A 17,349-nucleotide genomic window follows, 5' to 3' on the forward strand; every position below is an offset into this window, starting at 1 on the left:
GTATATCGTTACAAATGTTACGTTTATGGTTTTGATGTTAAGGTTATTATTTGGTTGCTAGGTTTAGCGATTGAATGTTATGTTTACTGTTAGGTCTCTTACTATTATTCACTTGCGCTTGGTTGTCACGGTCAGCGAAGGATATTCTCTGCTACTGCATTCAATGTTTCTCCTAGTTCCCAAGGAGGAGAGTTGTTAAAGTTAGCTCTCTGTTGTTAAACTTATGGAATGGTGGCTAAGGTTAGCACCTTGTTGTAACGCTTAGCTCTGTTGTTAGGCTTATGGGTTAAGAAGATCACGGGGTTGTATTGTTCATATTATGGTTTTGTTATTAAAGATCATGGATTGCATTCAAGGTTATGTGCTGGTTGTCAAGATTATTTTTTCATTGTTAAGGTTGTAAGCAAGATTGTAAAGAAAGACGTGGCATGATACATGGTTGTATTGTTGAGCTTATTGTTTTGTTGTTAAGATCATTGACTGGCTGTCAAGGTTATGTGCTGATTGTCAAGCTTATGGATTGGTTGTTAAGTTTAGCGCCCTGTTGATAAGGTTAGTGCTCTGTTGCGAAGCTTATGTATTGGTTGTTAAAGTTAGCTCTCTATTGTTAAACTTATGGAATGGTGGCTAAGGTTAGCACCTTGTTGTAACGCTTAGCTCTGTTGTTAGGCTTATGGGTTAAGAAGATCACGGGGTTGTATTGTTCATATTATGGTTTTGTTATTAAAGATCATGGATTGGCTTTCAAGGTTATGTGCTGGTTGTCAAGCTTATGGACTGGTTGCTAAGGTTAGAGCCTTGTTGTCAAGCTTATGGACCGGTTGTTAAGGTTAGCGCCCTGTTGCCAAGCTTATGTATTGGTTGCTAAGGTTAGCGCCCTCTTGTGGAGAGGTCCCTTACTGTTTATTCACTTGCGCTTGGTTATCACGGTCAGCGGCGTATATTCTCTGCTACTGCATTCAATGTTCCTCCTAGTTCCCAAGGAGGAGAGTTAATATAACCTGAACACCTACCTATCCCCACATTCCACGCGGCAACATCACCATCCCTTCGCCTGTTCAGCTACAGGATAGCGCAGGTATCCTTTTCGGCGCAATCTTTCCTCGATCTCCCCTACCATTTATTCTCTGTTGACCCTCTATATTTAATCTGAAAAAAGCTACCCTCTCCCCAAAACCTTCAAGTTCTCCTTTCGCCAATAAAACCAGAAGATCAACGCTAGTCCTCACGCCGATGAAGGTCATGGCGACGAGGTTTGTGCACATCGATGAAGATCTTGGGTACCCCCCACGCTGATGAAGACGTTATCCCCTTATGTGTTTGCTCTTAGTTCCATTAGCTGTGGGTGAATGCATGTGGCTCTTTTCAATGAGCTTGTACAATAAAAAGATAGTTAAGATTGATAGGTGCGTGGAATACAATCAATTCAGATGGGTCATGCGTGAATCACATGGGAAGGCATGCGAATGCTGGTGGAGATAGTCCTCTGGCTTACGTTAACACTGTATAGCTATACAGTGTAAACGTAAGCCAGAGGACTATCTACAACAGCATCGCATGCCTTCCTAGGTGATTCACACATTGATCCAGCTGAATTGATTGTATTCCACGCACCTATCAATCTTAACTATCTTGTTATTGTACAAGATCATTGAAGGGAGCCAGTTATATTCACGCACGGTTATGGAACTTAGAGCAGAGGCAATGCTAATACATGCAGTAGTCATCGTGTATTCAAGCTTATTTGTTTAGTTTAAGGTTGTAGCATGATTGTAAGGGAAATTATTTTTTGTTACAGGTTGTTTTGTTAAGTTTAACGATTTATTAAAAAAAATATTATGGAATCGCTGTCACCTTTATTGCTTGTTTTGTCAAGTTTACATGTTTATTGTGAAGTTTGGCTTTGTATTTACAAGCTTATATATTGGTTGCTAAGGTTAGCGCTCTGTTGCCAAGCTTATGGGATGGTTGCTAAGGTTAGCGCTCTGTTGCCAAGCTTATGGGATGGTTGCTAAGGTTAGCACCTTGTTGTTGCTAAGAGCTCTGTTGTTAAGCTTATTTATTGGTTTATGGGATGGTTGCTAAGGTTAGCACCTTGTTGTTGCTAAGAGCTCTGTTGTTAAGCTTATTTATTGGTTATTAAGGTTGTATCAGTCCTCATTGTTTTGTTGAACTTAGGGAATTGTTGAGAAGGTCACGGGGTTGTTGATAAGCTTATTTTTTCTATTTTAAGATCACGGCGTGGCTGTTAAGCTTATTTTTTCATTGTTAAAGTTGTAAGCAAGATTGTAAAGAAAGACGTGGTATGATACATGGTTGTACAAGTTTACACGGATTGTTTTGTTGTTAAGATCATTGACTGGCTGTCAAGGTTATGTGCTGATTGTCAAGCTTATGTATTGGTTGTTAAGTTTAGCGCCCTGTTGTTAAGGTTAGTGCTCTGTTGCCAAGCTATGTATTGGTTGTTAAAGTTAGCTCTCTGTTGTTAAACTTATGGAATGGGGGCTAACATTAGCTCCTTGTTAGGCTTATGGGTTAAGGAGATCACAGGGTTGTATTGTTGATATTATGGTTCATGGATTGGCTTTCAAGGTTATGTGCTGGTTGTCAAGCTTATGGACTGGTTGCTAAGGTTAGAGCCCTGTTGTCAAGCTTATGGACTGGTTGATAAGGTTAGCGCTCTGTTGCCAAGCTTATGTATTGGTTGTTAAAGTTAGCTCTCTGTTGTTAAACTTATGGAATGGTGGCTAACATTAGTACCTTGTTGTAACGCTTAGCTCTGTTGCTAGGCTTATGTGTTAATAAGATCACGGGGTTGTATTGTACATATTATGGTTTTGTTATTAAAGATCATGGATTGGCTTTCAAGGTTATGTGCTGGTTGTCAAGCTTATGGACTGGTTGCTAAGGTTAGAGTCCTGACGTCAAGCTTATGGACTAGTTGTTAAGGTTAGCGCTCTGTTGCCAAGCTTATGTATTGGTTGTTAAGGTTAGATCTCTGTTGTTAAACTTATGGATTGGTGGCTAACGTTAGCACCTTGTTGTACGCTTAGCTCTGTTGCTAGGCTTATGGGTTAAGAAGATCATGAGGTTTTATTGTTCATATTATGGTTTTGTTATTAAAGATCGTGGATTGGCTTTCAAGGTTATGTGCTGGTTATCAAGCTTATGGACTGGTTGCTAAGTTTAGAGCCCTGTTGTCAAGCTTATGGACTGGTTGTTAAGGTTAGCTACCTGTTGCCAAGCTTATGTATTGGTTGTTAAGGTTAGCGCCCTCTTGTGGAGAGGTCCCTTACTGTTTATTCACTTGCGCTTGGTTATCACGGTCAGTGGCATATATTCTCTGCTACTGCATTCAATGTTCCTCCTAGTTCCCAAGGAGGAGAGTTAATATAACCTGAACACCTACCTATCCCCACATTCCATGCGCCAACATCACCATCCCTTCGCCTGTTCAGCTACAAGATAGCGCAGGTATCCTTTTCGGCGCAATCTTTCCTCGATCTCCCCTACCATTTATTCTCTGTTGACCCTCTATATTTAATCTGAAAAAAGCTACCCTCTCCCCAAAACCTTCAACTTCTCCTTTCGCCATTAAAACCAAAAGATCAACGCTAGTCCTCACGCCGATGAAGGTCATGGCGACGAGGTTTGCGCACACCGATGAAGATCTTGGGTACCCCCCACGCTGATGAAGACGTTATCCCCTTATGTGTTTGCTCTTAGTTCCATTAGCTGTGGGTGAATGCATGTGGCTCTTTTCAATGAGCTTGTACAATAAAAAGATAGTTAAGATTGATAGGTGCGTGGAATACAATCAATTCAGATGGGTCATGCGTGAATCACATGGGAAGGCATGCGAATGCTGGTGGAGATAGTCCTCTGGCTTACGTTAACACTGTATAGCTATACAGTGTAACCGTAAGCCAGAAGACTATCTCCATCAGCATTCGCATGCCTTCCTAGGTGATTCACACATTGATCCAGCTGAATTGATTGTATTCCACGTACCTATCAATCTTAACTATCTTGTTATTGTACAAGATCATTGAAGGGAGCCAGTTATATTCACGCACGGTTATGGAACTTAGAGCAGAGGCAATGCTAATTCATGCAGTTGTCATCGTGTATTCAAGCTTATTTGTTTAGTTTAAGGTTGTAGCATGATTGTAAGGGAAATTATTTTTTGCTACAGGGTGTTTTGTTAAAGTTTAACGATTTATCAAGAAATATTATGGACTCGCTGTCACCTTTATTGGTGTTTTGTTAAGTTTACGTGTTTATTGTGAAGTTTGGCGTTGTATTTACAAGCTTATATATTGGTTGCTAATGTTAGCGCTCTGTTGCCAAGCTTATGGGATGGTTGCTAAGGTTAGCACCTTGTTGTTGCGGCGTTTAGCTCTGTTGTTTGGTTTATTTATTGGTCATGCGTGAATCACATGGGAATTGTTGAACTTAGGGAATTGTTGAGAAGATCACGGGATTGTTGATAAGCTTATTTTTTCTATGTTAAGAATGACGGTAAAGAAGGACGTGGCTGATACAAGGTTGTCAAATACAAAGTTCAGTGTTTTGTTAAGATCACTGCGTGGCTGTTAAGCTTTTTTTTGGTAGGGTTGTAAGCAAGATTGTAAAGACGTGTTAGGATACATTGTTATATTGTTGAGCTTATTGTTTTGTTGTTAAATAAGTACTGGCTGAAATGGTTATTTATTGGTTGTTAATTTTATGGATTGTTTGCTAAGCTTAACGACCTGTTGTCAAGCTTATTGATTGGTTGTTAAAGTTAGCTCTCTGTTGTCAAGCTTATGTATTTGTTGCTAAGGTTAGCTATCTGTTGTTAAACTTGTGGAATCGTAGCTAACATTAGCTCCTTGTTGTAACGTTTAGCTCTGTTGTTAGGCTTATTGGTTGAGAAGATCACGGGGTTGAATTGTTGAGCTTATGGTTTTGTTGTTAAGATCGTGGACTGGCTGTCAAGGTTATGTGATGGTTGTCAAGCTTATGGGTTGGTTATTAATAGGGTTAGTAGTGTGTTGTTAAGGTTAGCTCTCTGCTGTCAAGCTTATACATTGGCTGTTAAGGTTAGCTATCTGTTGTCGAAACTATGGAATGTTAGCTAACGTTAGCTCCCCGTTGTAACGTTTAGCTCTGTTTTTAGGCTTATTTGTCTGTTATAAGCTAATTTTTTGGTTGTTAAGGCTGTAGCATGACTGTAAAGAAGGACGTGGCATTATACAAGGTTGTATTGTTGAGCTTATGGTTTTTTTGGAAAGATCATGGTCTGGTTATCAAAGTTATGTACTGTTTGTCAAGGTTATGGATAGGTTGCTAAGGTTAGCGCTCTGTTGTCAAGCTTATGGATTGTTAGCCAAGGTTAGCGCTCTCTTGTCAACTTTAGCCTTTTAGTTGCAGAGGTGATCAAGGAAAAAGTTAGTGGGTTTCTCTCTGTATTAAATGCGTCCATAGTAGATTATGTTTCCAATTCCCAGCCACCACGCTTTAATTAACCCTCATCCCTTCCCCTGTATCCATGACAAGACCTTTCGACGAAGCCATCAATCTTCCCATCACCGCCATTTTCTCCCCATCCCAGCCTCATTAACAACTACACGATCTTCGTTTCGAAACCAGAAGGATCATGTCTCACGATGATGATAGCGCGTGTATACATTGCCATGGCTCGGGGCATATCTCCCGGGATTGCCCTCATGGTCTTGTAGCAAACGCCTCCCCACGTTTGCTCCCCGTTCCAGATAACGTCGCCAGCAACATTCAGGAGCTTTCTACATTCGCTCTCCTCACTATTGAGGTGGGTCTGCCATCTTTGGAGGAGCTCAGAGAGATGCTAGGGTATCGCTTCAACGTCTGGGATTGGCCCTATGAGACCGCAACATTCAGGAGCTTTCTACATTCGCTCTCCTCACTATTGAGGTGGGTCTGCCATCTTTGGACGAGCTCAGAGAGATGCTAGGGTATCGCTTCGACGTCTGGGATTGGACCTATGAGATCAAGCTGGTATCTATAAATAGGTTCATGGTTAAATTCCCCTCTGATGAGCTACTAGATCAGGCCGTCGAGCTCAGTCCTGTAAATCTTGGGTCCTTCGTGGGCAGATTCAGGCTTTGGCAGGAGGACCTCAGGCTAAGAGCATTACCGTACCCCATGTTTACGTGGGTCCACCTCTTCAATCTCCCCTACCACCTCTAGGAGTGGGAGTTCCTCCAATCACTGTTCGAGGGCATCGGCCAATGCGTGTACTGCTCCGTTGACGTTACCACGAAGACAAACTTCAGAGACTGCAGAGTGCTGTTAGAGATTAGGGAATATTCGGATATCCCTAAGAGGATTAGGTTTCGTTACACCTCTCCCATGGACCTTCGTCTGATGGAAGGTTTCGTCGTCACTCAGCTTGTAGGTGGAGACCGTGAGCAGCAGGCAAACAATGAGCAAGGTCCCATCGACATGTCCATTGACCAACCTCAAATCCAGCAACCGCAGCCTTCCCGCGCCGACCCTGAATTGATTGAAGTGTCTTGGGACGGCAGACAAATGACGGTGGAGAAAGAGCTCTGGCAACGATTTCTCCAGGCCCAAGGTGTTGGGCTGTCCACCCTTCCTCGCGATAGGGGTTCCTCCCACGATCGCGCTTCGAGCAAGGGGAGCGGGGGAGGAGCAGTCGGCCCCTAGGTTATCATTAATTGTAAATTACCAAATATTTTGCTTAACTTGATGATGATACGCTCTGTTAACTACCTATTAATATGATTCTGCTAATGTAGTGTGTTGTTAAGCTTTTGTGTTTGTTGATGAGGTTACGGTTTTGTTGTTGAACTCATGGGTTTGTTGTTAATGTTATCCCTTTTTCAGATTTAGTTTGGTTGCATTTGAAGCACAAGTTAGCAGAATCTTGCGATGTTGTTAAGCTTTGCTGTTTGTTATTGAACTCATAGGTTTGTTGTTAATGTTATCCCTTAGGGATCTGGCATATCGTAAACTATTGGCGGTCAAATACAGAAATCTTTTCAAATTTAGTTTGGTTGCATTTGAAGCACAAGTTAGCAGAATGTAGCGATGTTGTTAAGCTTTGCTGTTTGTTGGTGAGGTTACGGTTTTGTTGTTGAACTCATGGGTTTGTTGTTAATGTTATCCCTTGGGGATCTGGCATATCGTAAACTATTGGCGGTCAAATACAGAAATCTTTTCAAATTTAGTTTGGTTGCATTTGAAGCACAAGTTAGCAGAATGTAGCGATGTTGTTAAGCTTTGCTGTTTGTTGGTGAGGTTATGGTTTTGTTGTTGAACTCATGAGTTTGTTGTTAATGTTATCCCTTTTGGATCTGGCATATCGTAAACTATTGGCAGACAAATACAGAAATCTTTTCAAATTTAGTTTGGTTGCATTTGAAGCACAAGTTAGCAGAATGTAGCGATGTTGTTAAGCTTTGCTGTTTGTTGGTGAGGTTACGGTTTTGTTGTTGAACTCGTGGGTTGTTGTTAATGTTATCCCTTGATAATAACCTTATAATAGTTACATGTATATTGTTATTAACAACAAAGAATTGTAATATATCATTTACAAAAATCTTTTCAAATTTAGTTTGGTTGCATTTGAAGCACAAGTTAGCAGAATCTTGCGATGTTGTTAAGCTTTGCTGTTTGTTGTTGAACTCATGGGTTTGTTGTTAATGTTATCCCTTGGGGATCTGGCATATCATAAACTATTGGCGGTCAAATACAGAAATCTTTTCAAATTTAGTTTGGTTGCATTTGAAGCACACATTAGCAGAATGTAGCGATGTTGTTAAGCTTTGCTGTTTGTTGGTGAGGTTACAGTTTTGTTGTTGAACTCATGGGTTTGTTGTTAATGTTATCCCTTGGGGATCTGGCATATCGTAAACTATTGGCGGTCAAATACAGAAATCTTTTCAAATTTAGTTTGGTTGCATTTGAAGCACACATTAGCAGAATGTAGCGATGTTGTTAAGCTTTGCTATTTGTTATTGAGGTTACGGTTTTGTTGTTGAACTCATGGGTTTACTGTTAATGTTACCCCTTGATATTAGCCTTATAATATTTACATGTATTTTCTTTATATTTACCTTATAATATTTACATGTATATTGTTATTAACAATAAAGAATTATAATATATCATTTACAAAGAATCTACATCTCAACGTCATCATCGTCAAGTTTTCCCACCTCTTTTTTCCTCTTCCTGCCTTCAATCAGTATGTACGCTACTAGCTTCGCACGAACCACCCATGTGTTATGCTCTACGGGCGTGACGTGCAGGACATCTCTACCTTCGATAATCGCTTGTACGAACTGGTGGACATAGATCCCACAGTCATACCAGCACACAAAAACAAGGAAGCATTGAGACCACTGTTGCTATCAATCAAAACGTTAACAACATATTCGTAACCTTAACAACCAGTTTCCAACATTAAATTCCAACAAGGGTTCCGGCAAACTTACGATCCCTTTTGCTCCTCGCATGGAACTTTGATTGGGTCGAATACGCTGCGCAATTGGTTCTCATTGAAGCCAGCTTTAATGTAGTTGAAGGCTTTGACGATTTTGAGCACATAAATCAAGCAGCGTATCAACAATCTATCATAAGTTGGCAACAATTAATTAATAATAGTATTGTTAAATATGCTAATGAATAAATACCAATCAAAAATCTTACTGCATCATCCAGTCGCCCACCGCGTAATATATTGAGGATCTCAAACCGGCTAATAGACCCTGTTGATCCGTCGTACGCTTTAATAAAACTACAAACAGGGACAAAACAAAAATTATAGTTAGCAACTAACAGTTAGCAGCAAGAACAAATCAATAACTATAACGAAAAACACTTAACCTAAACAACAAATCAATAATCATAACAAAGAACCCGTAACCATAACATCAAACCAGTAACCTTAACATCAAACCCGTATCCTTAACAACTATTACGTAACCTTAACAACAATTCAATAGCTATAACGAAAAACCCTTAACCTAAACAACAAATCAATAACCATAACAAAAAACCCGTAACCATAACAACAAACACGTAACCTTAACATCAAACACTTATCCTTAACAACTACCATAAGCCTTAAGCACCCGTGAACATACATCAAACCTGAATCCTTAACAACACCACGCAACTTAAACAACAATTCAATAACTATAACGAAAAACCCTTAACCTAAACAACAAATCAATAACCATAACAAAAAAACCCGTAACCATAACAAGAAAACCCGTAACCTTAACATCAAACCCGTATCCTTAACAACTATCACACAACCTTAACAACAATTCAATAGCTATAACGAAAAACCCTTAACCTAAACAACAAATCAATAACCATAACAAAAAATCCGTAACCATAACAACAAACACGTAACCTTAACATCAAACACGTATCCTTAACAACTACCACTTAACCTTAACAACAAATCAATAACTATAACAAAAAACCCTTAACCTAAACAACAAATCAATAACCATAACAAAAAAACCGGTAACCATAACAACAAACCCGTAAACTAAACAACAAACGTATACTTGAGATGTGAGGTGAATACTTACTTGTTACATCTACAAATGCAAAAATGGTTAAGAGCTTTTTGCTCCTCTTCCGTCAGTAGCGCGGCAACATCTGCTGACACCTTATAGTTATGTACAAATGTGTCCTTGTCGCCCAAAAACTTGATGACGAAGCCTGCTGGAAAGGGAATCCCCTCGTTCAGCTTATTCCTGTACATTTCTTCTTCTGAACTCATAGGGGAACTCATGTGTTTTTCCCAGATAGAGTGGGGGTCACTTTGTAGCCGAGCAAGAGCCAACTCTGCTACCTTTTCCTGCACCCGCGCTTCCTCCTCCCCAGCCACTTCTATTATAGCCTTGTCCCCTATGTTGTCTTTTTCTTTCTTCTTCTTCCCTTCAGTGTAAGGGGTGACTACCCACTTGGAAGGCTTCACCGATCTTTTGCATCTCTTTCGTTTAGGGGGTGCAGCAGCGGCCACCTTCCCGCGTACCCCCGTTGCACCCCTCTTTCTCTTATTCAAAGCCCTTAAAAACACAATAGGAGCATCTTCGTCATCAGTTGATGTCTCTATTGCTGGTGGAGGGGCATTCTCTGATTGCTTTATTTCCATCCCAGTGTCCTCCCGCAGAGTGTCTGATTCCAAACAACTCATTCGAAGTATAAATATTAAGAAAACATAGCCCCTTCTATCTAAACTTAACAATTCCATAGTAAACCTAACAACTGATGCCTAAACACATGGTGAAAAAGTTGCTAACCTATACAAGTTTGCGTCTCCCCATCACCTGCAGAAGGGACTTCAACCGCCGGCGTTATTTCCCTTCCAGTGCCCTCGCGTTGAGTGCCTGTTTCTGATAATATTCAGAGTATAAACAATAAAAAGCTTAACAACCAATACGTAGACATAACAACCAATCTCTAACATATAGTACAAAAGCAAGCTAACTTGTACAAGTTAGTAGCTCCTTCGCTGGGGGGACACCTTCTCTCCCTTGTTTATTTCTGCCTCAAGAGCCTTGTCAACAGCAGATGCCTCTGGTGGAGGTAATTCTCCTGGCGGAGCATCTTCACTCTCCTTGTGGATATCAGAAAACAATGGTTGTGGAGAGGCCCTCCCTGTTGGAGGGGCCTCGCTCTCCTTATTAGCTTCATCAAATAATAATGATTTATTGACATCCCCCTCGTACTGTACATCAATGCCACCCACGGTGCCTGGAGTGTCTGATTCAAAAAATAAACACAAATGAGCTTAGGTACTTCATTGTCAAAAAAAACATAGCATCAGTTACATAACCTTAAAACTAACCAAGATACTTAACAATCAATCTCCAACCTTGGCAATAAATCCCTGACCTTAACATTAGATACGTAAAGTTAACAATACATTCTTAACCTTAACAATAAATCCCTAACCTTAACATTAGATCAGTAAAGTTAACAATACATTCTTAACCTTAACAATAAATCCATATACTTATCAATCAATTTTTAACTATAACACGCAAACGTAATTGCAAGCCATATCTAACCTGTACAAGTTTGCGGCTCCATCAATGAGCTGGACACCAATCCTGTAGGGCTCTTATCCTTGTATACAGAGAGGGTTCCGGATCGTGCTTCACTTAGTTCCTCTCTCAGTCTTTTATTTTGAGCAGACAGCTTAGCCACCTTCACAGAAAGAGCACTTATCTTTACACGGTCTGCAGCAATCATACCCTTGAATTTATTCTCGTTCTCGCGACGTAATGCTTCGTTCATTGCCGCGATGCTCTTCCAGTAGATAACTTGCTGAGGCCATTCCGTTTGCTCAACTGCATCATTTGGATGCTCGGCGTCTTCATCAATATCCTGTGGCATCACATATGCAATGGACAGGTAGAGTATTATTAAAAGGATTAATTAATTCAAAAACAAATGAAATCCACGATTGCTAAGTTCTTACAAGTGCATCAATTGGGATGTCGTCATCTTCTTCTCTCCTCTTCTTCTTGTGAAGAAGGTCTATTGGGCCACGAGCCCTGCCGGCGTCTACTGCAGCCGGACCCTTAATCCTCCTCTTCTCTCTCTCTCTCTCTCCTCTTCTCTTTCTCTATCCCCTGCTCCTTCCCCCAAAAACCTCCCTCGATTCTTTGAAGTTGTCCATGTTGCTGTGGAAGCTTTATCGTAGCTTTGATTGCTTTCGCAACAACAGTGTCCAATCTCAAAGAACCAGCAACGTCCCCAAGTCTCACCCAATTTGTCAGGGGAGGCCTCACCGTACAACCAAGTGCTGGCTTCTTGATGCCGGTGAGTTCATAATACCACAACTGCACATTAGAGAAATAAAAACTTAACAAACACCTTCATCCGTAACAATTAATAAGTAACCCTAACAATAAAAATGTAACCTTAACAACCAAACCGTAATATTAACAACCAAACCGTAACTTTGACAACGAAACTGTAACATTAACAACTAAACCCTAACCTTCACAATCAGTAAAAAACATGATTACTTACACAAACTAGAGGGGTACACCCTTGCAGATATAATGTCGTCTTCCCTGGCTCAGGACCCTTCAGTGCCCTCTCTATCGCGTCAGATGTCTCACTGAATATATAGGTCCCCCAAGCAGTGTTGTTGACCTGTTCGATGCTGTCGACGTACTTGAATAAATGCCTAGGAACGCCGGAAACACTGCTTGGACACCAAATCATGCTCAGCTGATAGAGGATCTGTAGCAGGACAAAGTCCTTCACATCTCAGCGATCAGAAGATAGTACCAGCTTCAAGAGCAGGTCCTCCACATTGCGTCTGGTGGGGCCTCCTTTGGGGGGAGCTATACTGCTGGAACCACCCGCCTTTGGTTTGTCAAAAAACCTGGACCAAATCCTATTTTTCCTGTCCCGATTGTGGTCAACATGAAGCCCCTCATTGGAGAACCATGTATGCTCCATTACCCACTCAAGGTTGAATGAGCTTGTGATCTCTTCTCCATCATTCCTATTGGTGAAGACGAATTTTTTGCTCTTCTTGTCCCACTGACTCAAAATGTGCTCAAATGTGGGAAGATCGACACCAGGTGGGCCAAATTGGACGTAGTGTCTGAATACACTATCTTCGTAGGCCGCAAAATGCCTTGGCCCCATACGCGTCACCAAATTCTGCATGAAGTCGTGATAGGCACCGAAGCTGGCGGTGGGCCGCAACGTAATAGCTAGCTTTGCCCTTTTTCTACAAAACAAAAACACAAGACGAGAGCATTTTTGAGTATAATCAGTAAACATAACAACTATGCTGTAAATTTGTGGGTAAACCAACAACCTTAACAACAACCCCATAACCTTAACAACAAAAACCTAACCTTAACAACAAAAGCCTAACCTCAACAACTAAACATTAACCTCAACAATAAAGGCAGTAACCAACAACCTTAACAACAACCCCACAACCTTATCAACCAAAACCTAATCTTAACAACCAAAGCCTAACCTCAACAACCAAACACAACCTCAACAATAAAAGCATAGACCTTGCATGTTAACAGTAACCTCAACAGCTAACAGACACCGTAATTTTAGACCTTCCCACCAGACTAAGAGCATTATCAATCAAACCATAACCTTAACAACATAAAACTTGCGGTAAAAATTACCTTTTGGGTGCTGCCACGTGCTTCTCTTTTTCTCCTCTCTGTAGACCAAGGAGCGCTCTAGTGGCATCGTTGGACGCGCCGGTGGTGCTGGTGCTGCCCTCTAGACCTTCGCGTGGGCCTACACTTAAATTTTGAGGCGACCTTCTGGGATGAGAATGGCTGGTTGCGATGTCCTCTAGAGCATCACCAATCGCAGCTCGAGCTTCAGATTCAGCCCGCACTGCAGTTGTATGGGCTCTTTCTGAGATTTCGAACCGCTGGGCATCATCGCTTTCGTTGTGGTCGGCATTGAGGTTGGCTTTGGGGGTTGAATCGTCGCCCATTTTGATCCCTTTGCTTTGATTCAGTTTGCGTTGGGGTCGGTTGATTTAGGGCTAGGGTTTTGAATTGGGTTTCTGGAGTCGGTTTGCTTGCAGAAGAGAGAGATGACAGGGTACGGACGAGGAGGTAACTCATAACGGGGAATTTTAAACGTAAGGGTATTTTGGGCATTTCGAGCGGGGTTTAAACGGAGTTAGGCCTGGGGATTCGTTTTGGGGGCTGGAAGAAAATCGGGGGCGGTTTTGGGGGTAAAAGGCACGTTGAAAAAGTCTTGGGGGGGCAGAGCACGTTTTGGGTTATTTTGGGGGCTGGAAGCAATTTTCTCTTTAATTTAAGCAATTCCGCTTCAAATTTTATGGTGATAGTTTGCTTAATGATTGCTTAGTTACATATATTGAGAAAAATATATATTTTAAAGTTATAAAAGATACGATTATATACCTTTCTCAAAATATAAAACCTCATCGTAGACAATTGTGACTTTTTTTTAAAGTGTTACTTATATAATGATGATATCACTCTTTAGAAACTATAAATCCGCTTTGCTTTGCGTGATATCCTCCAAAGTTTTGAAGTGTTTTTTATATTAGTCCAACAATCCTTCATATTTTAAAATTAGTCACTCGATCTTCATATTCTAAATTAGATCCCTAAATTCTTAAGCATTTCTAAATTAGTCCTAGAGATGCCATATTTCGAAATTGGTCTTCCAAATCTTTTAAGTGTTTTGAAATTAGTCCCACTTGTTAGCACAAAGTAGTTGGGGGACCATTTTCAAAACATTTAACAGATTTGGGGTCTAAGTTCGAAATATGAAGATTTGGGGGATCAATCTTAGAACACTTTAAAATTTGTGGGACTAGATCCGAAATATGAATGGTTTTACTAATATTGAAAAACACCCTAGGAATTTACAGTGGGTCCACATAGGATCTGTACCGGGGACCGGAGCCTGAACCCAGTAACATACAACGATCTTCGCCAAAGTTCCCTGTTCTTTAGGTCGATCCTCTCTCTCCATTTCCCTCCAAATTCATATCAATAGCAACCAAAATGCTTCGACCAAAACTCCCTCCAAAATCTCTTCTCCCGCTCCTCAAACTCTCTCAACCTCTCACAACAACAACAACATCATCATCATCATCTACTTCCTCATCCCAAGTCTTCACACCCAAATGAAAGAACCCACGCCGCAACCCGCCGGCCCCACCGACCCCTCAGACCGAGTCACCCGCTCCTCCGCCGCCGCAAGTCTCCTCGCGCAAACCCCCTATTCCTCGTCAACCCAGCAAAGCCCCAACACGTGTCCCTCCCTCATCTCCGCCTGCTCCTCCTGCGGCGCAGCCCCTCAAAGCCGCTATGTTGCTCATTCCGCGTCACTCGACCGGCCTCACCGACTCGCTCGTCGAACCTTCGACGTCATCGTCCGACACCTTTGACAGCGCAGACTGCCGATCCTGCACCGTCTGCCTCCAGGCCCTGCCGCCGCCAGACACTACGGCGGTGGTGTGCCGGGGGCACAAGCCTCGTTCTTCCGCAGAATGCTCGAATCTAAGGCCGTTGATGTCTCGGTCTATGCCACCGCCATTGTTGTGGATGGGCTCTGCAAAAATGGGGACGTTGACGTTGCACGCCGGCTGCTCGATGAATTGTGCGAGAGAGGGTGGGCGGCGAATATCGCCTCATATAATTCCCTTGTCAAGGCATATTTGGAGAAAGGGGACACGAGTTCGGTGGATTTGATATTGAGTGAGATTGATGAGAAGGGTATCGGTCAAAGCATCAGGACGTATACACTCATAGTGGATGCATGCTCGAAGTCCGGAGACATTGATCGAGCAGAGAAAGCATTTCATATGGCAAGAGATAAGGGACTAGCCGCCGATGTCTGGTTATACACAACAATGATCAAAATGTACTGCAGGGCAAATAAGATGAAGCAAGCATTTGCCCTATTGATGCATGCTCGAAGTCCGGAGACATTGATCGAGCAGAGAAAGCATTTCATATGGCAAGAGATAAGGGACTAGCCGCCGATGTCTGGTTATACACAACAATGATCAAAATGTACTGCAGGGCAAATAAGATGAAGCAAGCATTTGCCCTATTTGATGAGTGCGTCAACAAGGGACTTCAACCTAATGAGCGAACATACGGCATTTTAATTGATGGACTCGCTAAGCATGGTCAAATGTACGCCGCCGAGATGTTGATTGACGAATTGCAGAAGAAAGGACTCAAATTGAACCTCATAATTTTCAACAGTTTGATCCACGGATACTGCAAGAAAGGAAACCTCGACAAAGTACTAAAACTGCAGGAGACCATGGAAAAGAATGGGTTAAAACTTGACGCTTTCACTTGCAACACGATAGCTCACGGATTGTTCAACGTAGATCGATGTAATGAAGCAAAAATTGTCTTGAACAAAATGGTCGAGCAAGGAATAGCCCCAAATATGGTAACATACACTACACTTATCCACATTTATTGTAAAGAAGGCGACATGGTTGAAGCGAGGAGAATATTTCGTGACATGGAGAGCAAGGGGGTGAGCCCAGGGCCCGCCACATATAATGTTATGATCGATGGGTACTGTAAGAAAGGTAAAATTCGTGAGGCCGAGAGGTTTAGGAAGGAGATGGAGAAGAAGGGGATGGAGCCTGATCTGTACACGTACACGTCACTGGTGCACGGGCATTGCTGCCACGGTAAGGTGGACGTGGCTGTGAAGTTGTTTGAGGAGATGAAGGGGAAGAGGGTGGGCCCCAGCGTGGTGACTTACACTGCGATTATATCAGGATTGTCGAAGGAGGGGAGGTCGGAGGAGGCGTTTAGGTTGTATGAGGAGATGGTTGATTCAGGGTTGAGTCCTGATGACACCGTGTATTCTTCTCTTGTTGGGAGTTTGCATACGATTAAGGAAGAAACAAGGGAGTGATGCGGAAGCAAAAGGAGACCAATTTTACAATTTCAGACTCTCTAAACATGGCCTAGATTGTTTTAGTCAATATCTTTTTCTTGTAGACTCCAATTGACTCTCCATTTGAAGTATTGGAAAGATGAATGAATCTATTTTCTGTTGGGGATTCGAAACAATCAATCGAACCCTTGCCCTTCTGGACCTTGGGTTGAAAGTAGGAAAGTATAAAAATTCACCACAAATAAAGATCAAAACTTGCAGGAATAATAAATGAGACGAACACACAGATTTAACGAGGTTCAGCAACGTGCCTACCTCCTCGGGAGCCACACCACACAATTCTTTTGATTAATTGAAGAAAAAAATACAAGCTCTCAAACTAGGGTTTTATCTCTCTGAGATTCTTTCTTTTTCTGCTGTCAAAAGTTCTTTTTCATATACTACAAAGTCCTAAAAAACGTTTAGGTATATATAGACTCCTGAAAGAAACAAAATCCAAAACAGTTTAGGAAATTGTTTGACTGCGTCGCGATCGATCATGACGGTCGACCGCGCAGGTATTGCGGTCGACTGAACCAAATTCCCGAGAGCAGAAAACATTACAGTGTTGTCGCGGTCGATCGCTACGGTCGACCGAATTGATTCATGAGACAAAAAATCCCTATAGGGTCCTCACGGTCGACCGCCTTCAGCTCCAGCCTCTTCTCAGCTCTGTGCACGTTCGCGGTGTGCACGTTCGCGGTCGCCCGCCGCGGTCGACCGTGCAGGCCTTCTCCTGTTTTTCTCGATTTTCTCCCTTGTTTTGGTTCCAGCTCCGGCTTTGACTTTGGGTCTACACTTTAGACTAACAATCTCCCACTTGGAGACCAAGTGCCATCAGCGAGTTCACCCGAACTCTCCCTTCTTCGCAAGTATCTT

The 17,349-nt window shown here is 42.0% G+C and overlaps 1 protein-coding gene across 1 annotated transcript; it reads left to right on the plus strand.

Annotated features, from left to right (window-relative positions):
• The first annotated feature begins 15,034 nt into the window (after positions 1–15,034).
• Positions 15,035–16,616, plus strand: LOC109827951 (pentatricopeptide repeat-containing protein At2g32630-like). Its single transcript, XM_020394979.1, has 2 exons — positions 15,035–15,337; positions 15,490–16,616. The coding sequence occupies exons 1-2, from the start codon at positions 15,050–15,052 to the stop codon at positions 16,447–16,449; spliced, it is 1,248 nt and encodes a 415-aa protein (XP_020250568.1). The 5' UTR covers positions 15,035–15,049; the 3' UTR covers positions 16,450–16,616.
• Positions 16,617–17,349: the final 733 nt, after the last annotated feature.

Source organism: Asparagus officinalis, unplaced genomic scaffold (genome assembly GCF_001876935.1).
Source record: "Asparagus officinalis unplaced genomic scaffold, Aspof.V1 AsparagusV1_Un573, whole genome shotgun sequence".
NCBI lineage: Eukaryota > Viridiplantae > Streptophyta > Magnoliopsida > Asparagales > Asparagaceae > Asparagus > Asparagus officinalis.

What these genes read in the sequence shown, in the direction of transcription:
- LOC109827951 (XM_020394979.1), top strand. Translation starts at nt 15,050, where the DNA reads ATGCTCGAATCTAAGGCCGTTGATGTCTCGGTCTATGCCACCGCCATT. An exon ending in CATGCTCGAAGTCCGGAGAC is followed by an intron (nt 15,338 to 15,489) that starts ATTGATCGAGCA and finishes AAGTCCGGAGAC; the next exon opens with ATTGATCGAGCAGAGAAAGC.